At 36.9% G+C, this 24,018-nt stretch overlaps 1 protein-coding gene across 5 annotated transcripts in view; it reads right to left on the reverse strand.

The window, feature by feature from the left end:
• The window catches only part of lin54 (lin-54 DREAM MuvB core complex component), a 113,696-nt gene that overhangs the window by 17,903 nt on the left and 71,775 nt on the right, over positions 1-24,018 (reverse strand). For 4 of the 5 annotated variants that reach the window (XM_069925452.1, XM_069925449.1, XM_069925450.1 and 1 more), the window contains 5 exons: positions 15,672-15,869; positions 14,366-14,457; positions 13,281-13,352; positions 4,478-4,580; positions 3,022-3,159 (listed from right to left, as the gene is read on the reverse strand). In XM_069925452.1, coding sequence (XP_069781553.1) covers positions 3,022-3,159; positions 4,478-4,580; positions 13,281-13,352; positions 14,366-14,457; positions 15,672-15,869 — 603 coding nt within the window. Of the gene's footprint in view, positions 1-1,527; positions 2,008-3,021; positions 3,160-4,477; positions 4,581-13,280; positions 13,353-14,365; positions 14,458-15,671; positions 15,870-24,018 lie in introns of those variants that run through there. The other variant, XM_069925454.1, reaches the window with a different exon arrangement.

Here is a 24,018-nt window from a genome sequence, read left to right on the forward strand (position 1 = left end):
TCTAGCATTTCACTGGACCGCATGGCACTTCTCAGTGTTTTGGCTAGAGTGACTGCCCGGTCGTAGGTTAAGGGCTCCGTCTCCAGCAGCCTCTGTCAGATATAACTGGAGTCAATCCTGTTGACAAAAGCATCCAGCTTCAAGGCATTGCGATGTTGTTGCACATTGACTGCCCTGACATCACATTTGTTTGCCAGCGAGTCGAGGGCCAGTGCATAGGCAGCATCACTTTCCCCAGGTTTCTGGCGTCTAGTCAGCAACTGGAGTCGAGCAAGCACCACATTCCGTGGCGCTGCATAGTGAGCAGTCAAACATTCCCGGGCTATAGCCAGAGTGGTAGCTCCTTGCGTTACGGCGAAAGGGACCTCACCTAGCAGAGAGTTCAGGTGGCCCCACTGTATCGCCTCCTCGACCACGTTGTTTTGAGCCATGTAGTAATCGAAACAAGCAATCCAGTGGTTGAAAATTTCTCTGGCCCTTGGGGCAGACTGGTCGATTATCAGCCGCTCTGGCTTGAGTGCTGCATCCATTTCTGCTAATAAAATTGAAGTGCCAGTTGATGAAGTAGACAAAGACGATGTGGTCAAACAATAATCATGGCTTTTATTAGCAGAAACTCATGGTACAATAATGAAAGACAATAGGTGCATACACAGTTATATCCAAGGGGAGTGTCCTTAACAGTAAAGATAATCCACAGCCAATGTTCGTACAGCAAGGATTGCCGGGGGGGGGGGAGTGGGGGGGAAGACAGGCAGCTTGGCAGACATTCACCACAGTACTATAGGAAGCAAGGGAAATATTGCTGTGGCACTGACAATGATCTTTGCATTCTTCCTGGCCACAGTAGTGGTACTGGAGGATTGGAGGACAGGAATTGTTGTTCCGAATTCAAGAAATTAAGGCTAATCCTGGGAATTACAGATCACCGAGTTTTGCGTCAGTGGTGGGCAAACTACTGGGAAGGATTCTTAAGGACATGATTTACGAGCATTTGGAGCATAGTCTTATTATGGATAGCCATCATGGCTTTCTCAAGGATAGCTCATGCCTCATGAGCCCAATTGAGTTTTAAGGAGGTGATAAAGCAAATAGAAAGTCTCAGGCCCTAAACGTTGACTGCCTATTGCTTTTCATGGGTGTTGCATGACTGCATAGTTCCTCCAGAACATTTTTTCTATATTGTTGGAGTTCCCCAGCATTCGCAGTCTTCTTGTTTAACCTGATGAAGTAGTGCAGTGGATGTGCTAGAAATGGGTTTCAGTAAGGCATTTGACAATGTTCCCCACGGTAGGCTCATCCAGAAAGTAATGAAGCATAGGATCCATGGAAACCTGGCTGCATGCATTTAGAGAGGCCTTGCTCACAGAGGACAGAGGGTGGTAGTAGATGGAATGTATTCTACCAGGAGGTGGCTGACCACTGGTGTTCACAGGAATCTGTTCTGGGATTCGTGCTCTTTGTAATTTTTATGTATGATTCGGATGTGAAGTGGAGGAGTGGTTTAGATTGAAGGCGTTGTGGATTCCGTAGAAAGTTGTAGGTTACTGTCGATGAAATTAACTGATCGGAGACCTCGTGTATCATTTCACAAACTTTATTTCACATGATATACCATTGAGTAGAGAGCAGTTTCCACTGCCATCCAACTCTAAAATTCCACCTCTACAAGCATGCACATTTATACAGAGAAATAATCAAGTTATCACAGAAAATAGGATGACATCCTGAAATAAACCTGAGAGATCTACATCAAGACCTTGTCCAAAATCTTTGAATATTAAAATCTTAGTTTTTTTCCCAATATGAGGAAGAATTACCACAGTGGTCAAGGCGACAATTTAGCCTCTAGATAATATCTCACTGAACAGGTGCAGTATTAAATCAGGCTGTTTGCCAATTATGTTAGTGGAAGTGTCAATCCTTTCTTCATAAAATTTCTTCCACAGATACAACAGGATATAGACAGGATGCAGAGTTGGGCAGAGAGCGACAATGGAGTTCAATCTGGAAAAGTATGAAATTATACACTTCAGAAGACTGAATATGAAGGTGGAGTACATGGCTAATGGCAAGAATCTTAGTAACGTGGAATAGCAGAGGGAATCCAATAGATTCCTCATGATTGCTGCACATATTTATAGTGGCCTTTAGGGTTGGTTAATTGATCACATGGGTCTATTTGAGTAACATGTGCTTGCGGGCTGGAAGGGTCTGTTATCGTGCTATGTCTCTTAAACAAATGCAGTCGAAGAGCAATTTCAGCTTTGTAAAACTCTAGTTAGACCACACAGAGTATTGTGTTCAGTTTTGGTCTCCTCAGTATTGGAAAGATGTGGTAAATTTAGAGAGCACAGAGGAGATTTACCAGGCTGCTTTCTGGAAGAGAGAACATGTCTGATGAGGAAAGCTTGAGTAAGCTGAGGCTTCTCCCCTTTGAAGCGATAGAAGATGAAAAGCAACTACAGAGGTGTACAATATTATGAGAGGCAATAGTAGACTGCTAGTACCTCCCCACTCCTCCAAGGCAGCAATGACTTGTTTAAGGTGAGTGGAGGAAAGTTTAGGGGAGATGTCTGATGGGTGCCTGGAACGCACTACTGGGGTGGTTGTAGAGACTGACAATAAGGACATTTAAAAGACATGATGGAGGTTTATGGGCTGTGATGGAGAGAAAGGTTAGTTTAATCATAGAGAAGGAGTTTGTAAAGGTTGAGACAATTTGTGGGCCAAAGGCCTATTCTGGGCTGTACTGCATTCCAGGACTAGGATTGAGTACAGCCATGACTCTCTTTCAACTTCATTATGATTACACAAGATGGATATTATTGGAGAAAAGTACTCGAGTTGTCTGATTAACCTCAAGAACCAGCACAATCATGAAAGGTTACAAATCATTTTCTGAAGGACAAGCAAATCTGCAGATGTTTATTGAAAAAAAAAGTTTTGAAAGATCTTGGTTTCTTTTGAAAATCAAACAGATAATGGATTTAAAACAACATCTTGTTCAATGGTTCTTACCTCATAGCATTCACAATAGTTTTTCAAACATCCTGACCTCTTGCAATTACATCCTTTACTATGGCGTCTATCAGATTCACCTTCTTTGCCTTTTCCAATCTTCGGCTTAAATGCCTCTGGATTTCTGTCAAGGCATGCCTGGGGAAGAAAGAGAAGAATTTGGGCATTTAGAAATACATACTCAAATGACCATGAAATGACCTTTTCCTTCAACTATGCTTTACAATGAAAACTGCTGTAATTAATCAGTACTGGCGCTGTAATAGCTATTATTATTACTGTTATTATTATGCAAGGATTGACAACCAGATAGACAACCTCCTTTGAAGAAGACCGCAGAGCCCACCTCACTGACAAAAGACAAAGGAGGAAAAACCCAACCCCAACCAACCAATTTTCCCTTGCAACCGCGCCTCCCTGTCCCGCATCGGACTTGTCAGTCACCAACGAGCCTGTAGCAGAAAATCTTCGTCCGCGAAGCCAAGCCAAAGAATTGCTATGCTAACCATGGGAACCCAAGATTTTTAGTGGATTCTAAATATGTGCAACAAACTTGAAGGAACAATCCCTGAAAGGAAGGTGGACACAAATTTATGTCACAAATAGACAAATATATTTGCAGTCCATGAGCAGAGAAATAATGAATTATTCTTGAGGATTAAAGGGAGAGAGCCATTTTCAAATTACAATACAACATTGATACAACATGATACTTTGAGTTCTCCAATATTGTCTCATGGGAAAGTGAAGCAAGCCTTCAAAATTTTGTTGAAAGAAGTGGGAAACAATCAATGTGCATATATTATGCTAAAATAAAATGAAATAAAATGCTAAAACTCCTCCAGTAGGTAATGTTAATGTGAGAGGTGAAGATTCAACAGTAATTTTTAAAAAGTTACAAATACAATTTCACCAAAAGCTTTAAGAAATTTCTATGACAAAAAAAGAAATAGAATATCCATTGGTCTCAAATTCATTCGACTGTGAGGTTATGATCTCTATTCAGTCTCAAAATTACAATCGACTCAGCAGCTAGGAAAATGAAATTATCGCAGGATTGCATTTAATGTTGTTCACTCTTTTGATGTGTATTTCACAATTAAAATCTTGTTTTTCTGAAGGAACTGATATTTTACCCAGCTACAATTGCAAGAATTCTGTGCACTCCATGATACCTAACCCAAGTAACCAATTTATCTTCTCTTAGTCTTTTCAGTTATTGGAAAATTACTGGTAAGCTCATTACTCATGCTATCTGTTATTTGCCTCGTGTCTGAAGTTTCACTGGGGAAAAGTGGAGGGAAAGCAGCAAAGTGATGATTGTAATGCATGCAAAAATTGATGATGTCAGATCAGGCGAACAAGGTGAAAATAGATCGGTGATGGAAATATGGTCCTGAAAATGTAATACGAATTGCATGCTTACATTAGAGGTACACTAAGGAATCTCACTCACCTTTATTGCTTTTAGCCGCTCCGCTTCATGATCCAGATTGTTAAAACAGTTGGTACAATTGCAACTATTGCAGAATTCTCCGTTTGCAAAGCAATCACAGTATCTAAATTAATAAATATTTGTTGAAGATGATTTATATTAATATCAGGAAATTTACATACATAAAATAGAAATATTACACCGTTAGATTGTGTATCATTCTTTGATAAAGCAAAATTTATTGAACTTATAGTGGCATAAATAAATCAATTATAACAAAAGGAGCTGACACCCATTTTAAACTGGTCAAGGAGAAAAATACAGTGGCAAGTGCAACAGATCACCTTAATTTTCAGCTGGCAAATCAGCTGTGAATACAAGGTCAAGCTGCACAAATTTCACTCTGGAACTTGCTTCTTACCAATGGATCAGCTGGGGGAGGGGATAGCTAATGGAAGATGCCAGTAAGATTCTACACTTATCCAGCCGACACGTCAAGCTTATTGTCTTCTGATTGTACAAGTTCTCTGGTCCTTGGTGCAAAAACATGCAGACACACAACCAGACATAATACACATGGACAAATAATACATATGCAGGGCAAGTATCATATCTATAAAAATAAATAAATTATATTTTGTCCAAATGAGAGTCTTGGATGGTTAGTGTGAGCAGTTCCTTTGGACGTTCAGCATTGCCACTTCCCGTGGAAAGAAGCTGTTCCTCAGCTGGTGCTGGCTCTGATACTCCTGTGTGTCTTCCCCGACGGGAACAACTGAAAGATGCTGTATGCAGGGTGAAAGGAATCCTCAATGATTTTGCATGCCCTCTTCAGATATTGCTTTTGTGGGGGGGAGAGAGGAAGAGAACTCCCATGATCCTCTCTGCCACTCTTATGCTCCTGTGGATTAACCTCCGATCCATTTTTCTGCAGTAGCCATACCATACTGTGATGCAGCCAGCCAGGATGCTCTCGGTAGACAATGGTGCAGGAGTAGGCCATTTGGCCCTTCAAACCAGCACCGTCATTCACTGTGATCATGGCTGATCATTCACAATCAGTACCTCATTCCTGCCTTCTCCCCATATCCCTTAGCACTTTAAGAGCTCTATCTAACTTTTATTTTTGAAAATTTTATTTATTATTTGTGCCAATACAAAGTATAAACTCAATAATACAGTAACTTAGTAAGCCATACAAAAAGATACAAATTTTTAAAAAATTTTCTCCCCAACCCTCCTCAGGAAAGAAAAAAAAGAGCACCTACTTCTACAAGTATAATATTATCAACATATATAATATTCATGTACTTTTTTTAATAATTACTAACAGAGAGGGATGGGCAAAGTGGAGGTTATGGAAAAACTTTTATTCATAAAATCCATGTATGGCTCCCAAATTTGATAAAAGTTTCCAATTCAATTCCTTAAACTATGTAAATTTTTCTAAAGATATACAATTTTGCATTTCAATATGCCAACTGCCTATTTTTAAACCAAACCCTCAGTTTTCCATGTTACCGCTATACATTTCTTTGCAGTCATTACAGCTATATTTTAACATTTTTCTTGATATTTATCCAATTCCAAATATGTATCTTCTTGTATATATTCCCAAGTAAAAATATTCTGGATCTTTTTGCATTTTTATCTTCATAATTTGTAGGAACAATACACTAAAATCGTTCCAAAATTGTTCCAATTTCTCACAGGACCAGACCGAATGGAAAAAGGTCCCTGTTTCCTTACTACATCGAAAACCCTTATCCGGATATTTAGAATTAAGTCCATTCAATTTTTGAGGAATATAATACAATTGATGAAAATTATATTGAATCATTTGATATCGAGCATTAACTGTATTTGTAACACAATTTTGACCATATTTCCTCCTGAATTTGTATATTTAAATCTTTCTCCCATCATAATTTTGATTTATATAAATCTTTTTTCTTTTAGTTTCTTGTAATTTTATATACATATTAGTAATATATTTCTTGATAATAAATGTATCTGTTTTTATACCTTCAAATTGACTTTGTTCCGAGAGTCTCAAATCTATTCCCAATTTATTTTTTAAACATGATTTTAATGGATAATATGCAAAAATTGTATTATTTTGTATATTATATTTAACTTTTAATTGGTCAAAAGTTAAAAAGAAAGATCCCAAAAAACAATCTTTTATCCTCTGTATACCTTTACTACACCAATTATCAAATAATGAATTATTCAAAGTGAAAGGAAGAAGTTGATTTTGTTTTAACAACATTTTAGGTCATTGATAATTTTTAATCCCTCTCTCCATATGAATTCCATTCCATATTTTCAACACATGTTTTATAATTGGTACTTCCTCTTTTCCTTTAAACAATTCACTATTCCATTTATACATAATTTGTTCTGGGATAGTTTCTCCAATCTTATTTATTTCAATCTGAATCCAAAGCTGTTTTCTCACCCATTTGATAATGGCAAGACAAAAATCTTAATTGAGCTGCCTTTATAATAATTTTAAAAATTCGGTTATCTTAGTCCTCCCTGATCAAACTTCCATGTTAATTTTTCAAGACCAATTCTTGACATTTTACTTTTCACAAATAAATTCTCATATAATTTTATTCAAAATCTGAAAAAAATGTTTCTGGTACATGAATTAAAATAAATATTGTATTCTTGGAACAATATTAATCTTAATACAATTCACCCATCCTATTAACGTTATTGGTAAATCTTCCCATCTTCTCATCTCTTTTATATTTTTTAATAGTGGTGAATAATTTAACTTAAATAAATTATTTATATTTCTATCAATTTTCTTAAATATTTAATTGCTTCTTTTTGCCACTTAAATTTTGTCAATCTCTTACATTATGAAGAATCCATATCAACCATAGACCACTTCATTTTTATCAACATTAACTTTATAACCCGACACAAATCTCATATTCAACGATATTTCTAGTCTTGTTAAATATACTATAACATCATCTGCAAACAAACTAATTTTATGCTCATTACCTATCTCAAATTCCTTAATTTCTTTATCACTTTTAATTGTTTCTGCGAATGGCTCTATTGCTAATGCAAATAAAAATGTGACAAGGACAACCTTGTCTAGAGGACCTTCCTAACAAAAAAGGTTTTGATATTTTTGACTTTTGCTTTTAACTGATCATACAATGCTTTTATCCAATTTACAAAAGTATTTGGAATCCCAAATGCATTAAATACTTTAAACAAAAAAAAATCCCATTCCAGTCTATTAAATGCTTTCTCTGGATCATATGTAACTTTTGTGCTACATTTATCAAACTTAAAAATTTAACTCATCATTTTATCACCTGATCTATCCAGTTTAGGTTCAAAAGTAAAATTAAAATCTCACCCTAATATAATTTTCCCCTTAGCATTTAATAATTGCATAAAGATAACTTGTACAAATTTACCATCATCTACATTAGGTGCATATACACATTAAAGTCCATTGTTCTGAATAAATCTGACAATATACCATATCTTCCTGCTATATCTACAATTGTGTCCAATATTTTCACTGGTAAATTTTTATTTATCAATATTGCTGTACCTCTAGCTTTTGAATTAAATAAGGATGCTATTACAGTTCCTACCCAATCTCTTTTTAATTTTTCATGTTCTTCTTATGTCAAATGAGTTGCTTGTAAAAGAGCAATGTCTATTTTTGCTTTTTTCGTATACACTAATAATTTTTTCCACTTTATTCGATTCTGTATACCGTTAATATTAATACTAAATTTTTTAAAATTTTCCAGCCATCAAATCTCTTTACTAAATCTACTAACCATCCATCTTCCCATTCCTATCCCTCTCATTTTAAAAACACAAATATTATATTTCTTAATGTTTTTAATATATGTAGGTGTATTGAAAAAAAGAAAAGAAAAACAAAAAAAAAGAACACACCCCCTACAAAGGCGTACATTATTGAAAATATATCTTTAAAACCCTGATCTATATGAGTTACGGTCAAAACCACACCAGCACTCATGACTCTAAAGACCTAGATGCAGGATATACTTTTGAAACCTTAAAATCCAATCCGTGCTGATCTGGCGTACAAGTCTACCCTGGAAAAACTGATTTGGTGTACAAGTTGACCCTTGAAAATCTGATTTGGCACACAAGAAATCTTTTACTAAAATCAATTACTAAAAAAGCTCGACTGCAACAGATTTTCATTGAGATTTTTAATTGAAAACAACACAATTAGCACCTTTCAAAATTGCTATCATAGTCCGAAAACAACACATTTAGACCCTTCAAAATCACTCTCTCTATCATCGAAAAGAAGGCAGCAAGCACATCCATACTCTCACTGTTTAAACAGTTATCATATGGGTCCCAGACTGTATCTGAGGAGGTGGTTTCAGCTTCATCGTCAGTGTCCCACAATAAATCATCTTCTGTGCCATCAATTGCACAAGAGATACCACACTTTTAAAATGATTTTATCATAGTCTCTACTTTAACTTTGTCCCATTCCTTGAGCACAAAGTTACAGCGCATATCAAGTGATGCAGCACATATTGCCCCGCCTTTTGTAGACAACTTTTCTGCACTTGACATCCATGTATTCCATTCCTTGTGCACATGGTCTTTAAATGGCTCGTTCAAGCAGACATCAAGAGATTGCAATATTGATGTCCAACCATCTGGGATAACTGCCACGAAAGTATCATGAGGCGCTAATCTATTTTTAGTGATCTCAGTTAAGTGGCTACGAAACATATCGCAGACCAGCAAACTCCGTTCTTTGCATAAACTACCTGGTCGCCTGTTCCACACATTGTCTATCCATAGTTTTACACCACTTTCATCCATCCACTATTTTTCATGAAAATGTACAAAACTACCTGGAGAGAATTGCATTTTCAGTTTAATTTTGCGTTTGAAGATTATCATGGGTCTTAACTTGGCCCTATTGGGCATGCACGATGACACCATGGTAAAACTGGTCCTTTCATGGCCTGTACTTCTGGTTTGCACAGTTTTAACACTTTTCCATTCCACTGTTCTATTGCCTATCATGTCAAAATTCATGGGGATTTCTTTCATCCATGTTTCTGATATTTGCCAATGCAAACTGGTGTTTCTGCCGGTTCCATATAATTAATTGGTGAAAACTTACAACTTTATGATCAAGATCTTTTGGTAGTTTCTGTGCAATTTTTGTTTTTTTGGCATAATATCAGATTTTTCCTGTTCATGAAATGATTGACCTAGCCTACTGTAGCCTCAAAATCATCACTGAAGTCTGAGAGTGACTTGGCCCACTGCAGTGCAAATGTTCTTATTTTACTTCAGGTGACTGTGTCGTGAATTTGCCTCTGTTCACATACCCATTCTGCAACGTGATTTTTCAACTCTGGCCAACGAGTGATTCCTTTTCTCAAAGAACATTGCCTTTTTGGTATTTTTCTTCAGTTTCTTCTTTCTTCCTCCAATCTCTTACCACCTTTCATTCACATCAAATTTTCTTGCAGCAGTTCAGTTTTTGGTTTTCTCGACCACTTCTATCACTTTCAACTTAAAGCTCACTTCATATTTTCATTGTGTGCTGTGTTTTGTCGATGGACCCTCCATGATAGCAATCACCTCCAGCCAACACCCAGCATATCAATCTGCACGATCTATAAGCCAGTCAATGGCCCATCTCAGGCATCATGAGCTTTGGGGGTTGATTTCTACGCCGGTCAACAGGGCACCTCAGGCAGCCAGAAAAATGGGGGTCAACTTGTATGCTGGATATATCAGAAAACCCTAAAAATGAGGCTGATAAAGGGGGAAGGGGTCAACTTATATGCCAAAATATACAGTACATCTAAAAATTACAGCACCCCAATATATCCACATAACATAAGAAGTGCAGACAACTCAGAATCCCATCCATATGAAGTGTAGTCTCAACAGAGCCCTCTAATGTACAGTAAGACATTATCAGGGATTTGTAGTGTGATAATAGGCCCTTTCAGATGGACCCCCCGCCTTGAGGGCGGCGGAAGGAGCAGATCTTAACTTGCGGACTCACTTTCAGATGGCAGACCTAAAGGGCTGGTTGCAGCATTGCCTGGCCTATTCATATCCTGAGGCACCTCGCAGTACCTCCGGATCTAATGGAGATGGGGGGACCGGTGCCACAGTGCCATCCGTCATAAATTTGTAGCATAGCAATGGCCATCTTCCCTACCCATAATCCCCCACGCAGGTGGAACCACTTTGTGTTTCCCATAACAGTTCCAGCTGCATGGGGGATTATGGGTAGGGAAGCCCGCCATTGTTATGCCGCATTTTGAGCCAAAGAGAGCAGCCCGAGTGCAGGTGCAGCCAGACGCGCTGTGACAGCCCACACCAGCCATCTCCCCGCCAACCGCCACTGCCCCAACCTCCCCTCCCCAGTCGCTGGCTGATGGAGTCATCAGTCCGCCCCCAGGCAGCTGCTTACAGCAGCTGCACACTCAGGTGCGTCGGCAGACCGCGGATCTCTGATGATTATCCTTCCCGGAGAAGGGTTGGGGTCAGTGCCTCGGAGGAGCTTCTGCCGCTTCAGGTGAGTATGTCTTTGGCCGCAAGTGGGGAGATTATGTGGCTTTTCCATCCAGGAGCAACAAGTGATTTGAACACATTTGCTGGAGGAACTCAGTAAGTCAAGCAACATTGGGGAAAAAAAGAATGGTCATTGTTTTGAGTCAAAACTCTTCATCAGAACAAGAGTTTTTACTCAAATAATGACCACTCTTTTTCATCGACTGATACGGATACCGAATAAAGTTGCTCCATCAGGATTTTCCAAATGATAACCTCCAACAAATTGTATTTAGCTTCAGGTTTCAGCCTCTGGAGTCTCGTGTCTACAGCAAGCAATCATTGTATGAATTGCAACATTTATTGGTCTGACACATTACTCTTCTTTTGTAATGCTCCATTTACCACCTTTTGCTCAATACTGTCATTCCCTACCTCTATCTCATTTTCACAACTAACTTTGCATTGACAAACTAGGATACATTATCCTTGGTACCTAATCATAACCTGCTTATTAGAACTAAGGAACACATCACAGACATTGGCCCTTTGCACCATCTAGTCCGTAATGAACTACTAGTTTGCCTAGTCCCATCGCACCCAGACCATAGCACCCTATACCCTTACCATCCATGTACCTATCAAAATTTATCTTAAATGTCAAAATTGAACCTGCATCCAGCATTTCTGCTGGAAGCTCATTCCACAGTCTTATCACCTTGCAAGTGAAGAATTTTCTTTTAATGCTGTTACGGGCCCAGAGGACTCCAAAACCCATCAGCAATAGAAATTCACTAAGACAAATGGTTACTTAAACAAAAGTCATTTTTATTTTTTTTTAAACATGAAAACAGGATCAAACTTTAACATTATTATCCCCCTTCTAATTCTAAGTGCACATGTATGTAATATGTACAAGTTTGGAAAAGTTCTTTGATTCATAGTCCAATCTCACTTCTCCAAGTTCACCGGTATCAGGGAATTCTTATACTGTGCACAGAATTTAACATTTATGAATTTTCACCAAGCTCTGGTGCTTAAAGGTAATTGGTTACCACTCAGGAAGGTTCTTGTTGGTTTCAGAGAGATTTATTGCTCGCTGGACACACACAAACTGATTCCCTCTGATCACCCACTTCAGTGTTTTGCTGAAGAAACTTGCTCCATCAAGATTTTCCAAATGATAATCTCTTCTTATGAAGGTCACCACAGAGTTTCTTTTGTTTCCCTTATTTCAGGTAAAACACTCAAGCCAGCCATTTCTTCTTGTATGGACCACAAGGGTTTTGAACAGGCTGAACTCAGAATTCACAACCAGTCTTCAAAATGGGGTTTCAATAAGCTGCCAGCTTGCCATGACTGCAGAAACCAGTTTTCTCTCTCTCTTCCTTAGAGAAAGCCTGTTTGGTCTACTCTCTGTCTCTGCTTGAAAAACTACAAGACCTTCTTAGAACAGCAAACTAGAACCAGATTGCGGCACCAGACCCAAACATCTGAGTCCATTCATCTGTCACTTTCAAAACAATAGTCCATTATTCCACAGCTTGTCCAATTAACACCTACCTGTGAAGTCTCTATAGGTAACTTCTTCAAAGTTTTTGCAAAGGCACTTGGAGCCTGGACTGTCTGGCTTCAGCAAAGCTCTGGCATTTTAAATGAGATTGTTTTGTGAAGTGCTTGTGTTTGTTTTTGACCTATACTACCCCCACAATCTATCTCCTTCAAAAACATATCTATATACAATATAAAATATGATATAATCTGTCACAATGTTCCCCTCAAACACCTTTCCTTTCCCATGTCTGCTAGTCCTCGTCTTATTTGCATTACCCTATCTTTAGCCATCAATTTTATATATCTCGATCAAATCTCCCCTCATTCTCCGACCCTCTAGGGAATAGCGTCTGAGCCTTTTCAACCTCGCCCTGTAACTCAGCTCCAAGTCGCAGCAAAATACATGTAAATTTTCTCTGCACATTTTTAATATTATTGACATCTTCAATAGAACATCCCAATGCTTGTACTCAATATCATATTCCTGTGCTCAATATTTTGGTTTATAAGGTCAATGTGCCACAAGCTCTCTTTATAATCTTATACGGCCTGACATATATAAAAATGATAAATTTTGCTCACGAAGTACTTCAAAGCAGTAGGTTGGGGACAATGATGGGTTGTTGAATGGTCAGGGAAGGGAAAGGAGGGTTGGGAATTTAGTCATTATTCAAAAATTCTACTTTGGAACAGAGTTCTTACTTACAGTTTGAGACACTGAGACTTTGTACAATTACAAGGTTTCCTTGGCCGTGATCCTGATTCTGAAGTGGATGATCTGTATTAAAAGGGAGAGCAAGAAAGATAAGAAAAAAATCGAAAGAGAAAATCAAAACCAATTTAAGCTTAATGTGGTATTACAGATTAAAACAAATTAATTCAATATGCACTGAATTTATTAGGTTACCAGATTTCTTTTAATTGTGCCTGAAAAAGTTTACAATTTGTTCAAACTGCTCCTTTAACTTTTTCTCCCAAATTTTCATTTTAAACATGATAAAAAGGTGCTATGTTCCTTCCTTAATCAGACAATACTACAAATTGAAGTAATTATGTTTCAAAAAATGATTAGCTCAATTAAGTTGATATTTTCTAAATCTCAATTGGAAAAGGAGCTACCAGCTAGATGGCCTGACTTTAGCCCAGAAACATGTACTCTGCAGTCCACAAACGTAGCTCAGCCAACATATCAGGACAAATCCTCAACCCATTTGGAGGATTGCATTTATGTTTTACATCAAAATCCTGCAAGATGAAACATAAATATCTGGAAAGAAATGAATTTCACGTGGTCTTAAAAATTAACACCAAAAGCTCAGTGTTATCAGAATGTTATCGGTACCCAAAACATTGCTGGAGGAAGTAGGTTAGTCAGCATCTAACGGTAGGAATGGTCAGCCAACACTTCAGGCCTCCAGCAAGTTGGTTCAAGATTCCAGCATCTGTAGTTTCCATGTTTATATAATCAAAACCCATCAATGAATATTAATTATGTTCACTGAACAGAAAATTCTGAATGTGAAATGAAATCCATGGAAGACAGCAGGAAGAAAGCATTCACTTGTGGGGAAAAGTAAAATTAGTAGCTGTTAATTCAAGTTAACCCAAAAATTTAAATAGGAAATTCAGGAGAAAATTCTTTGCTCATGGAGTGGTTAGGATAAGCAATAAAGATGGATTTAAGGACAGCTGCAGAGGCTTTGGGAGAATGGAATAGAAGTTGCATGAAACAGCTTGAGAAGAGGCCCAAGTGCAACATTAAAACTACAATGATGGATTGACTAGTCTCACCCATTGATTGGCAGTTTTGCTTGAGTCTGAATATTGGATGTTCCAGAAAATCCATTGTTGCTGGATATTGAAACATAGGAGGTCTGTTGTAACTAATGAAAAGAAAATCAAAATTACTTGTTGCGTATTTTGACACTTTTCTTGCCCACTTCCAATTCTGTGCATCATCTACATTTATTTTCACAAATGCGCAATGAGAATACAATAGAACCTTTATAGAAATTGTTTCAAACTTTCTTCATTTCTCATTAAAAATGCAAGGCAAAATGCAATCTAAAAGATTTGTATTTTGAACCAATGGGCAGGAGGAAGTGAGCATGCTTGACTGTGTGCAGGGTGCTAGGAAGTAACCAGTGAAAGAGTGAACAAGATATAGATAAGGGGAAAGGCAAGGGCCAGGAATAGGTGACAGTGGGGGGAGGGTCGAGTGTGGGTGAGGAGAATGGGCATTGCCTAGTTATAGGTTACGTGAAGAGGTTGAGTGGAGTCTAAAATTCTGAGACAAGGTTGCGACTACTGAGAGACCATTGATACCCTTATCCATGCTCAGCAATCTTGTACCATCCAGGAACACACAAATAGATTCACTTAATTGGTTCACACAATGACAAGTATTTTCTTAACCAGTTATCATTCTGCAACTATGTTACTATGAGAGGCAAGATTTCTTTAAATGAGGTATGTTTTTTTAATAGAAATGCTGAAATGTGCTGGGTATAATCCCTTCACCCAAACTGTTCTGAGCATGCATTTTACCTGCAACAACTTGCATCTCTAGTCTTTGCCATGACCCGTTTGCTTCTTTTGATCTTATGCAAAACACAAGTGGTGACATGCACTGACTGGAAAAAAAACTGTCCATCCATCAAAATATGCTGATTTTCTCAGTGTGGAAACAGCTGCTTTGCATATGCACAATGACCTTGCACTACTTTCAGGGCAAGGAAGTGTACAATAGGGACCAAATGCTACTGTCTATTCATCTCAGTTGCTTAGAATAGGAACCAGTGAAAATCATCAGGGAACAGTGATTATCATTTTTGTCTACACAAATCCAGTAAACACTATCAAAATATTCTTGACTTACAGTTAGCATGCAATAGAAGTTCACCAAGACATCTGCTTTCAAAGATCTTTTAACCAGAGAAATACTGCCCCCAACAAATCTCCATATAATGTATAATAGACTGGCATTCAGTGTTAAGATGCACCTTTGATATTACATCTTCTGGTTACAAACTGAATTGTTACATTTTTCTTTAAACTCTAGTGTATTAAGCCTCTGCAAGTGGGTTGTTTTACTTGCCTGTGTAACATACTGAGCTGGGAGTACTGCATACCCCATGTTGCCAGCTCCAGGTGCTGGTGCCAAAACAGTGCCTGGTGGGAGATTTGTTAAATTGGGTTGGATCTGTGGTAATGCAGTTGCAGGCATAATGAGTCTTTGTTGAGGCTGGCTGGTGGTAACCATTTGTGTGGTGCCAGTAATAGGTTTGGGAATTACCTGAAGTCAGAAATTTTAAAAAAAAGTTGTTTTTATATCTGAATGCAGTTACAATCAAATTTAGGAAGAATTACAGACAGATAAATTACACTTACAGCAAATGGCATTTAATACTTTAAACCAATTTTGTAAATCCAGTAAGGGGTGCCTTACAACAGGAAAAAATTAAAATATATCCTGTATGTTACATTTTAATATATTAAAAGGAAACTTGACCAATTGATTTGCCATGAAAATGAGCAAAGTTAATAAAAAAGGATATAGAAAAAGAAGCTTCAAATACACAAGGCAGAGTTCAAAACAAGACTGTCCAAGGCATTCAGTATCCAAGGTTTTCAACAGAAACAAAAGGACAAGAGGAAGAAACAGTAAATATTTGTTAGACTTTGCTGCAAAATAGTGAACAATTCTGGTGACAATGATTCCATGAGGATGGCAGGAACTCAAAAGGAGTTCACAGAAGATTTACTAGAACAGCAATTAATTTAAAAAAGACCTGAATGCTGGAAATTTAATAAGTATAGAAAAGATTCAAAGCATTAAAGCAGGTCAAGCAGCAACTTTGAGTAGAGGAACATGGAGCACAGATCAAAAATAATTTATCAAAATTGGAAAAGAGAGAATACAAGTGTAATTTATGTTGCAGAGAGGGAAAGGGCTGTTTGTGACTGGGTGAAAACCAAAGCAGTCAAGGTAACAATTATTTTAACATCTTAGAGATGAAAGAGGGAGAAAAAAGTAAATCAGAATAACACCCACATCTGTGGATGAAAAAAGGGATGGCCACTTATATATTAAAAGCTCGTGTGATGCTGCCACAGCCCAGCATCGTGAGAGAGTAGGGTACTGCATATCGCAAGTGTGGGAATGGATTTCAAATTGAAAAGTATGGATTCAAACATCGCATATGTACAATACTGTATACTCTGGTTTCATTTAGTTTACAAGTGACTCGTGAACCAACAGTTTGGCAACTCTTTACTGCCTCGTTGGATTAAAAGCAGCCAGAAATAAGCAGATGCTTCTTTGCAGCTGATTCCACCTTCAAGTTCAACATGGGAAAAATCCTGACACACCTGCACTGTATTTGACCTATACCAAATCTACCAAGATAAAAGTCCTGAAATTACTGTACACGCATAATAACAGAGTAACCATGTCTCCAAAGCGTAAATCCAATTCAAGTGCTACTGATCTATAAAGGTAAAGGAAAAGGATCACGATTGAAATTAAAGTGGAAATAATAAAGCGATCAAAAAGTGGTGAAACACCATCAGTCATTGGAAAAGCATTAGGCTTGTCAGTCAACGACCGGAACAGTTTTAAGAAATAAAGTGAGAATAATGGAGCATGTGAAACGCCCTGTCCTGATGAGAGCTTCAATTATTATAAGCAATGCAGTAGTTTAATTATTGAAATGGAAAGGTTATTGATAATTTGGTTAGATGATCAAAATCAGCGTAAGATGCTTGTTAGCCTTACTTTAGTGCAAGAAAAGGCTCAAAGCCTTTTCAATGATTTAAAAGCTGCACGTGCAACAAGTGAAGGTGATTGTGAACAATTTGTTGCAATTAGGAGTTGCTTTAATCGTTTCAAAGTTAGGGCAAATTTACATAACATTAAAGTGCAAGATGAAGCAGCAAGTACAGTGAGTGATTTTCCTGAAATGTTAAAAGAAATTTGTAAGGATTAAAATGATAGTTGCAATAAAATTATTGAGGAGGAAGGTTATTGGAAAGACCAAATATTCAATGTAGAGGAGACTGGCTTATTTTTGAAAAAATGCCTGAAAGGACCTATAAGGCAATGAAGGACAGGCCTACATTATTGCTTGGGGGCAACGCATTCTGGGATTTCAAGCTCAAGCCATTGCTTGTGTATCACTCCCTAAATCTGACAAAGCCAATGCTTTGTCCCATCTTTCCCCAAAGAAAAATATGAAAGACATGGAATCAAGATACATCACCTCTTTGGGGTAACCAATAACAAACTAAACCTGATTAAAGAAGAAACCACAAAGGATGAGGAGCTACAGCTGCTCTCCCAACAGGTGATACAGGGATGGCCAGAAAGGATAAAACAGGTACAGCCTACAATACGCCAGTATTGGTCTGTGAGGGACGACATATCCCTGAAAAACAATGTACTGCTGGCAGGGTCTTGGCTGATAATACCAAAGACAATGAAAAAAGAAATTCTCCAGAAAATACACCAAACTTAGCAGTTTACTGGATAGGCATGTTTGATGACATGGAAAACATGGTGGCTATATGTCTGGCATGCCAGAAATAAACAAAAAGAGATGATATCTGCCAGGCCATGGCACACAATGGGAGCAGTCCTGTTCACAGAAAACCAAGAATGGTATCTGATTGTGTCCTGCTACTACTCCAAATTCCCCTTCATCAGGAAAGTGAAGAACCTGAAAGCATCAACTATCACTGCTGCAGCATGTGCCCTCTTCACAGAACAGGGGATACCTGAACAAGTAATATGTAACAATGGGACCCAATTCACATCGCGAGAATTCAGAGAAATAGCTACAGAATATGGGTTCACCATCACTACTTCATCATCACATTACCCCAAGGGCCATGGATTCATTGAGAGGCATGTATAGACAATTAAACGCACTCTCACAAAGTGTCGAGAATGCGAGGAGAAACCCCAACCAAAAACAATGAGTGAACAGCAAGCAACAGGAGAACCGAGGCAAACAACACCACCATCCACAAGTGAACTAACACTACTGAACCAAACATACACAAGGTTTACAAGGTGGAGAAGCAACATCCTACCACCAGTGCGATTCTGCTGAACAGAATATAGAATTGCAATTATGTAATTAGAATAAATAATTCTTAATGGCAATTGCAGGTAAAGAACCAGTAACAATTTATGTTTAAGAAATGTTAAATCTTAATAAATTCTTTAATATTTTAATAATTTTTTTTAAATAAGGAGGGATGCTATATACAGAGGAAACTTGGGACTATTTTATGCTGGAGCATGAACACTGTAAGACTGTAAGAGCCGCATCACACTTGAATGGTGAACATGCTCAGTGCAACATTGTATGAATACATGACCAGTAACTGATGTGAGTAAAGATTTGTGCTTTTAAACTTACAAGCTTTTCTTAGTATTTATGAAGACCTCTGATCGTACAATCGAGGACATGACATATCATAAAGCATTTCTTCCTGTTATTTCAAAGGCAAATGCAAAGGCTTGGGTTACAAATGCCAGATTTTAAGATTGGTTCTTGGATCATTTTGTTCCTGCTGTTGAACGTTATGGCTTGGCCAAGAAAATTCCTTTCAAGATTCTTCTTGTGCTCGACAAAGCACTTTAGATGATCTTCACTCAGATGTAAAGATTGTAATTTGACCCCCACACCACACTGCTTCTTCAGCCAGTGGATCAAGGAGTCAGAGCCTCCTTTAAGGCCTATTATTTACAGCAGATCTTCTCACAAGCGGTCAGGGCTACCCAGGATGATGTGATGAGCTTCAGGGAGTTCTGGAGGAATTACAACATCTACAATGCCTTCAAAAATATTGCTGATTCTTTTTTCTTTTTTTTTTATTTTTCACACCATAAATCACATTAGCCATGATATACACTTTTTCTTTTTCACACATATACAGTGACTTTTTCTCCCCCCCACCTCCCTCCTCCCAGGCCACCCCCCCACCCCCCCCGTCTCATCTATTTTAGGTAGACAATCTAGGTTGCATTAAACCAGTCAGACAATGTTGTCATTCAACAAAAATACACCAGAAATTCTACTGAGTCCATTCTTTTCTTTCCTTCTCCTTCTATCAACTTAGTAATGTTTGTCCCCGGTAGGTTTTCGCTATTGTATTTAATGTAAGGCTCCCATATTTGTTCGAATATTTCAATATTATTTCTTAAACTATATGTTATTTTTTCTAATGGAATACATTTATTCATTTCTATATACCATTGTTGTATTTTCAAATTATCTTCCAATTTCCAGGTTGACATAATACATTTTTTTGCTACGGCTAGGGCTATCTTAACAAATCTTTTTTGTGCATCCTCCAAATCAATTCCAAATTCTTTGTTTTTTATGTTACTTAGGAGAAAGATCTCTGGATTCTTTGGTATATTGTTTTCTGTTATTTTATTTAATATCTGATTGAGATCATCCCAAAATTTTTCTACTCTCTCACATGTCCAGATTGCATGAATTGTTGTTCCCATTTCTTTTTTACATCGAAAACATCTATCAGATACTGTTGGGTCCCATTTATTTAACTTTTGCAGTGTAATGTATAGTCTGTGTAACCAATTATATTGTATCATACGTAGTCTCGTATTTATTGTATTTCTCATCGTTCCAGAACATAATTTCTCCCATGTTTCCTTTTTTATCTTTATATTTAAATCTTGTTCCCATTTTTGTTTAGTTTTACCATTTGTTTCCTCATTTTCCTTTTCTTGCAGTTTAATATACATATTTGTTATAAATCTTTTGATTAACATTGTATCTGTAATCACATATTCAAGGTTACTTTCCTCTGGTAAACTCAGATTGCTTCCTAATTTATCCTTCAAGTAGGATCTCAGTTGGTAATATGCCAGCGCTGTATCTCCAGTTATATTGTACTTATCTCTCATTTGCTCAAAGGATAAGAATCTACTTCCTGAAAAACAATTTTCTATTCTTTTAATCCCTTTTTTCCCCCATTCTCTAAAGGAAAGGTTATCTATTGTAAAAGGGAGTAGCTTATTTTGCGTCAATATTAGTTTTGGTAATTGATAATTTGTTTTATTTCTTTCTACATGGATCTTCTTCCAAATATTGAGGAGATGATGTAATACTGGAGAAGTTCTATGTTGTACCAATTTTTCGTCCCATTTATATAATATGTATTCAGGTATCTTTTCCCCTATTTTATCTAATTCTAATCTTGTCCAGTCTGGTTTTTCCCTTGTTTGATAAAAATCTGATAGGTATCTTAATTGTGCGGCTCTATAATAATTTTTGAAGTTTGGCAATTGTAAGCCTCCTTGTTTATACCATTCTGTTAATTTATCTAGTGCTATCCTCGGTTTCCCCCCTCTCCATAAAAATTTCCTTATTATTTTCTTTAACTCTTTGAAGAATTTTTCTGTCAGTTGTATTGGCAATGCCTGAAATAAGTATAATATCCTTGGAAAAATGTTCATTTTAATACAGTTTATCCTTCCTATCAGTGTTAGTGGTAGATCTTTCCAATGCTCTAAATCGTCCTGTAATTTTTTCATTAGTGGATTGTAATTGAGTTTATATAATTGGCCTAGATTTTTGTTTATTTGTACACCTAGGTATCTTATTGCCTGCATTTGCCATCTGAATGGAGATTCCTTCTTAAATTTTGAGAAATCTGCATTATTCATAGGCATTGCTTCACTTTTATTTACGTTTATCTTGTAACCTGATACTTCTCCATATTCCTTCAATTTCTTATATAATTCTTTTATTGATAGTTCTGGTTCTGTTAAGTACAATATAACATCATCCGCAAATAGACTGATTTTATATTCCCTGTCTTTTATTTTTATTCCTTTTATATTATTATCTATTCTTATCAATTCTGCTAGTGGTTCTATAGCTAGCGCAAACAATAAAGGTGATAGTGGGCATCCCTGCCGCGTTGACCTGCTTAAGTTAAGTTGCTTTGATACATGTCCATTTACTGTCACTTTCGCTAACGGTCCCTTATATAATGCTTTAACCCAATTAATATACTTCTCCAGTAAACTGAATTTTTGCAATTCTTTGAACAAATAATTCCATTCTACTCTGTCGAAGGCCTTCTCTGCGTCTAAAGCAACTGCTACTGCAGGTGCTTTATTTCCTTCTACTGCATGAATTAAGTTAATAAATTTACAAATATTGTCTGTTGTGCGTCTTTTTTTGATAAATCCAGTTTGGTCTAAATTTACCATTTTCGGTACCTGTTCTGCTAATCTGTTTGCTAATAGTTTAGCTATTATCTTATAATCTGTGTTTAGCAAAGATATTGGTCTATATGACACTGGTGAGAGTGGATCTTTCCCTTGTTTTAGTATTACTGTAATTATTGCTGTTTTACATGAATCTGGTAAGCTTTGTGTTTCATCAATCTGGTTGATTACATCCAGGAGGGGCGGTATTAATAAGTCTTTAAATGTTTTGTAGAATTCTATTGGAAATCCATCCTCTCCTGGTGTCTTATTATTTGGTAATTTTTTTATTATCTCTTGTATTTCTACTGTTCCAAATGGTTCTGTTAATTTATTTTGTTCCTCTATTTGTAGTTTTGGTAGTTCAATTTTAGTCAAAAATTCATCTATTTTCCCTTCTTTCCCTTCGTTTTCAGTTCGGTGTAATTGTTCATAGAATTCTCTAAAGTTTTCCTTAATTTCTTTTGGATTATATGTAATTTGTTTGTCTTTTTTCCTTGATGCCAATACCATTTTCTTAACTTGTTCTGTCTTAAGCTGCCATGCTAGGATTTTGTGCGTTTTTTCACCTAGTTCATAATATTTCTGTTTTGTTTTCATTATATTCTTCTCTACCTTATATGTTTGTAATGTTTCATATTTTATTTTTTTATCCGCCAATTCTCTTCTTTTAGTTGTATCTTCCTTCATTGCTAATTTTTTTTCTATGTTTACTATTTCCCTTTCCAACTGCTCTGTTTCCTGATTATAGTCCTTCTTCATCTTGGTTACATAACTTATTATTTGCCCTCTAATGAATGCTTTCATTGCGTCCCATAGTATAAACTTATCTTCCACTGATTCCGTATTTACTTCAAAATACATTTTTAATTGTTTTTCAATAAATTCTATAAAATCCTGTCTTTTAAGTAGCATGGGGTTTAATCTCCATCTATACATTCTTGGAGGGATGTCCTCTAGCTTTACTGTCAATATTAAGGGTGAATGGTCCGATCGCATTCTCGCTTTATATTCTGTTTTTCTTACTCTATCCTGCATACTAGCTGATAACAAAAATAGGTCTATTCTTGAGTATGTTTTATGTCTAGCCGAGTAGTATGAGTATTCCTTTTCTTTTGGGTTTTGTTTCCTCCATATATCCAAAAGTTTCATTTCTTGCATTGATTTAATTATAAATTTGGTTACTTTGTTCTTCCTGTTAATTTTTTTCCCCGTTTTATCCATATTTGGATCCAAATTCAGGTTGAAATCCCTTCCTATTAGTATGTTCCCTTGCGTATTAGCTACCTTCAAAAAGATATCTTGCATAAACTTTTGATCTTCTTCGTTAGGTGAATATACATTAAGTAGATTCCAAAACTCCGAATATATCTGACATTTTATCATAACATATCTCCCTGCTGGATCTATTATTTCCTCTTCTATTTTAAATGGCACATTTTTACTAATTAATATAGCCACTCCTCTTGCTTTTGAATTATACGATGCTGCTGTTACATGTCCTACCCAATCTCTCTTTAATTTCTTGTGCTCCAATTCAGTTAAGTGTGTTTCTTGGACGAATGCTATATCAATTTTTTCCTTTTTCAGTAAATTTAGTAGTTTCTTCCTTTTAATTTGGTTATGTATTCCATTAATATTTAAAGTCATATAGTTCAGCGTAGCCATTTTATATTTTGTTTATCTTCTCTTTCCGTTTTTCCATCATTACCTTTCCTCCTTTTCCATTTCTGTTTTCTTATTTTCAACTCTTTATAAGACAACATTCCTACAACATCCAACATTTTCCTTATTCTCCTATTTATATCTTCTTTATCCCCAATCTCCCCTTCCCCTCCTGAGTTGTCCTTTATCCCTTGTCGGACAACCACATCTCCCCTCTCCATTTGGGTTTGCGAATCCACTCGCAAGCGTCAACTGATTTTGCAGTGACCGCTATTTCCCCCCCACCCAGCCCCCCCCAGAAAAGATTTCACTTTTCATATGTAACAAAGGTCACTCTTTTAATTCCCTCCTTATTCACTCTATTCCATTACCTTCCCTTATTAATTCTTGTCTATACTATCTATATTTTCCTCTAAGTACAGATGCATTCACGTATGCACATTGTCTCTATTCACTCTTATACCTCTTTACCCGCATACATATCAATCGTGATCATTTTTACTCTCATTACCCGTCTTCATCCCTC

The sequence above is a fragment of the Narcine bancroftii genome, chromosome 3, assembly GCF_036971445.1.
Source record: "Narcine bancroftii isolate sNarBan1 chromosome 3, sNarBan1.hap1, whole genome shotgun sequence".
NCBI classification, from domain to species: domain Eukaryota; kingdom Metazoa; phylum Chordata; class Chondrichthyes; order Torpediniformes; family Narcinidae; genus Narcine; species Narcine bancroftii.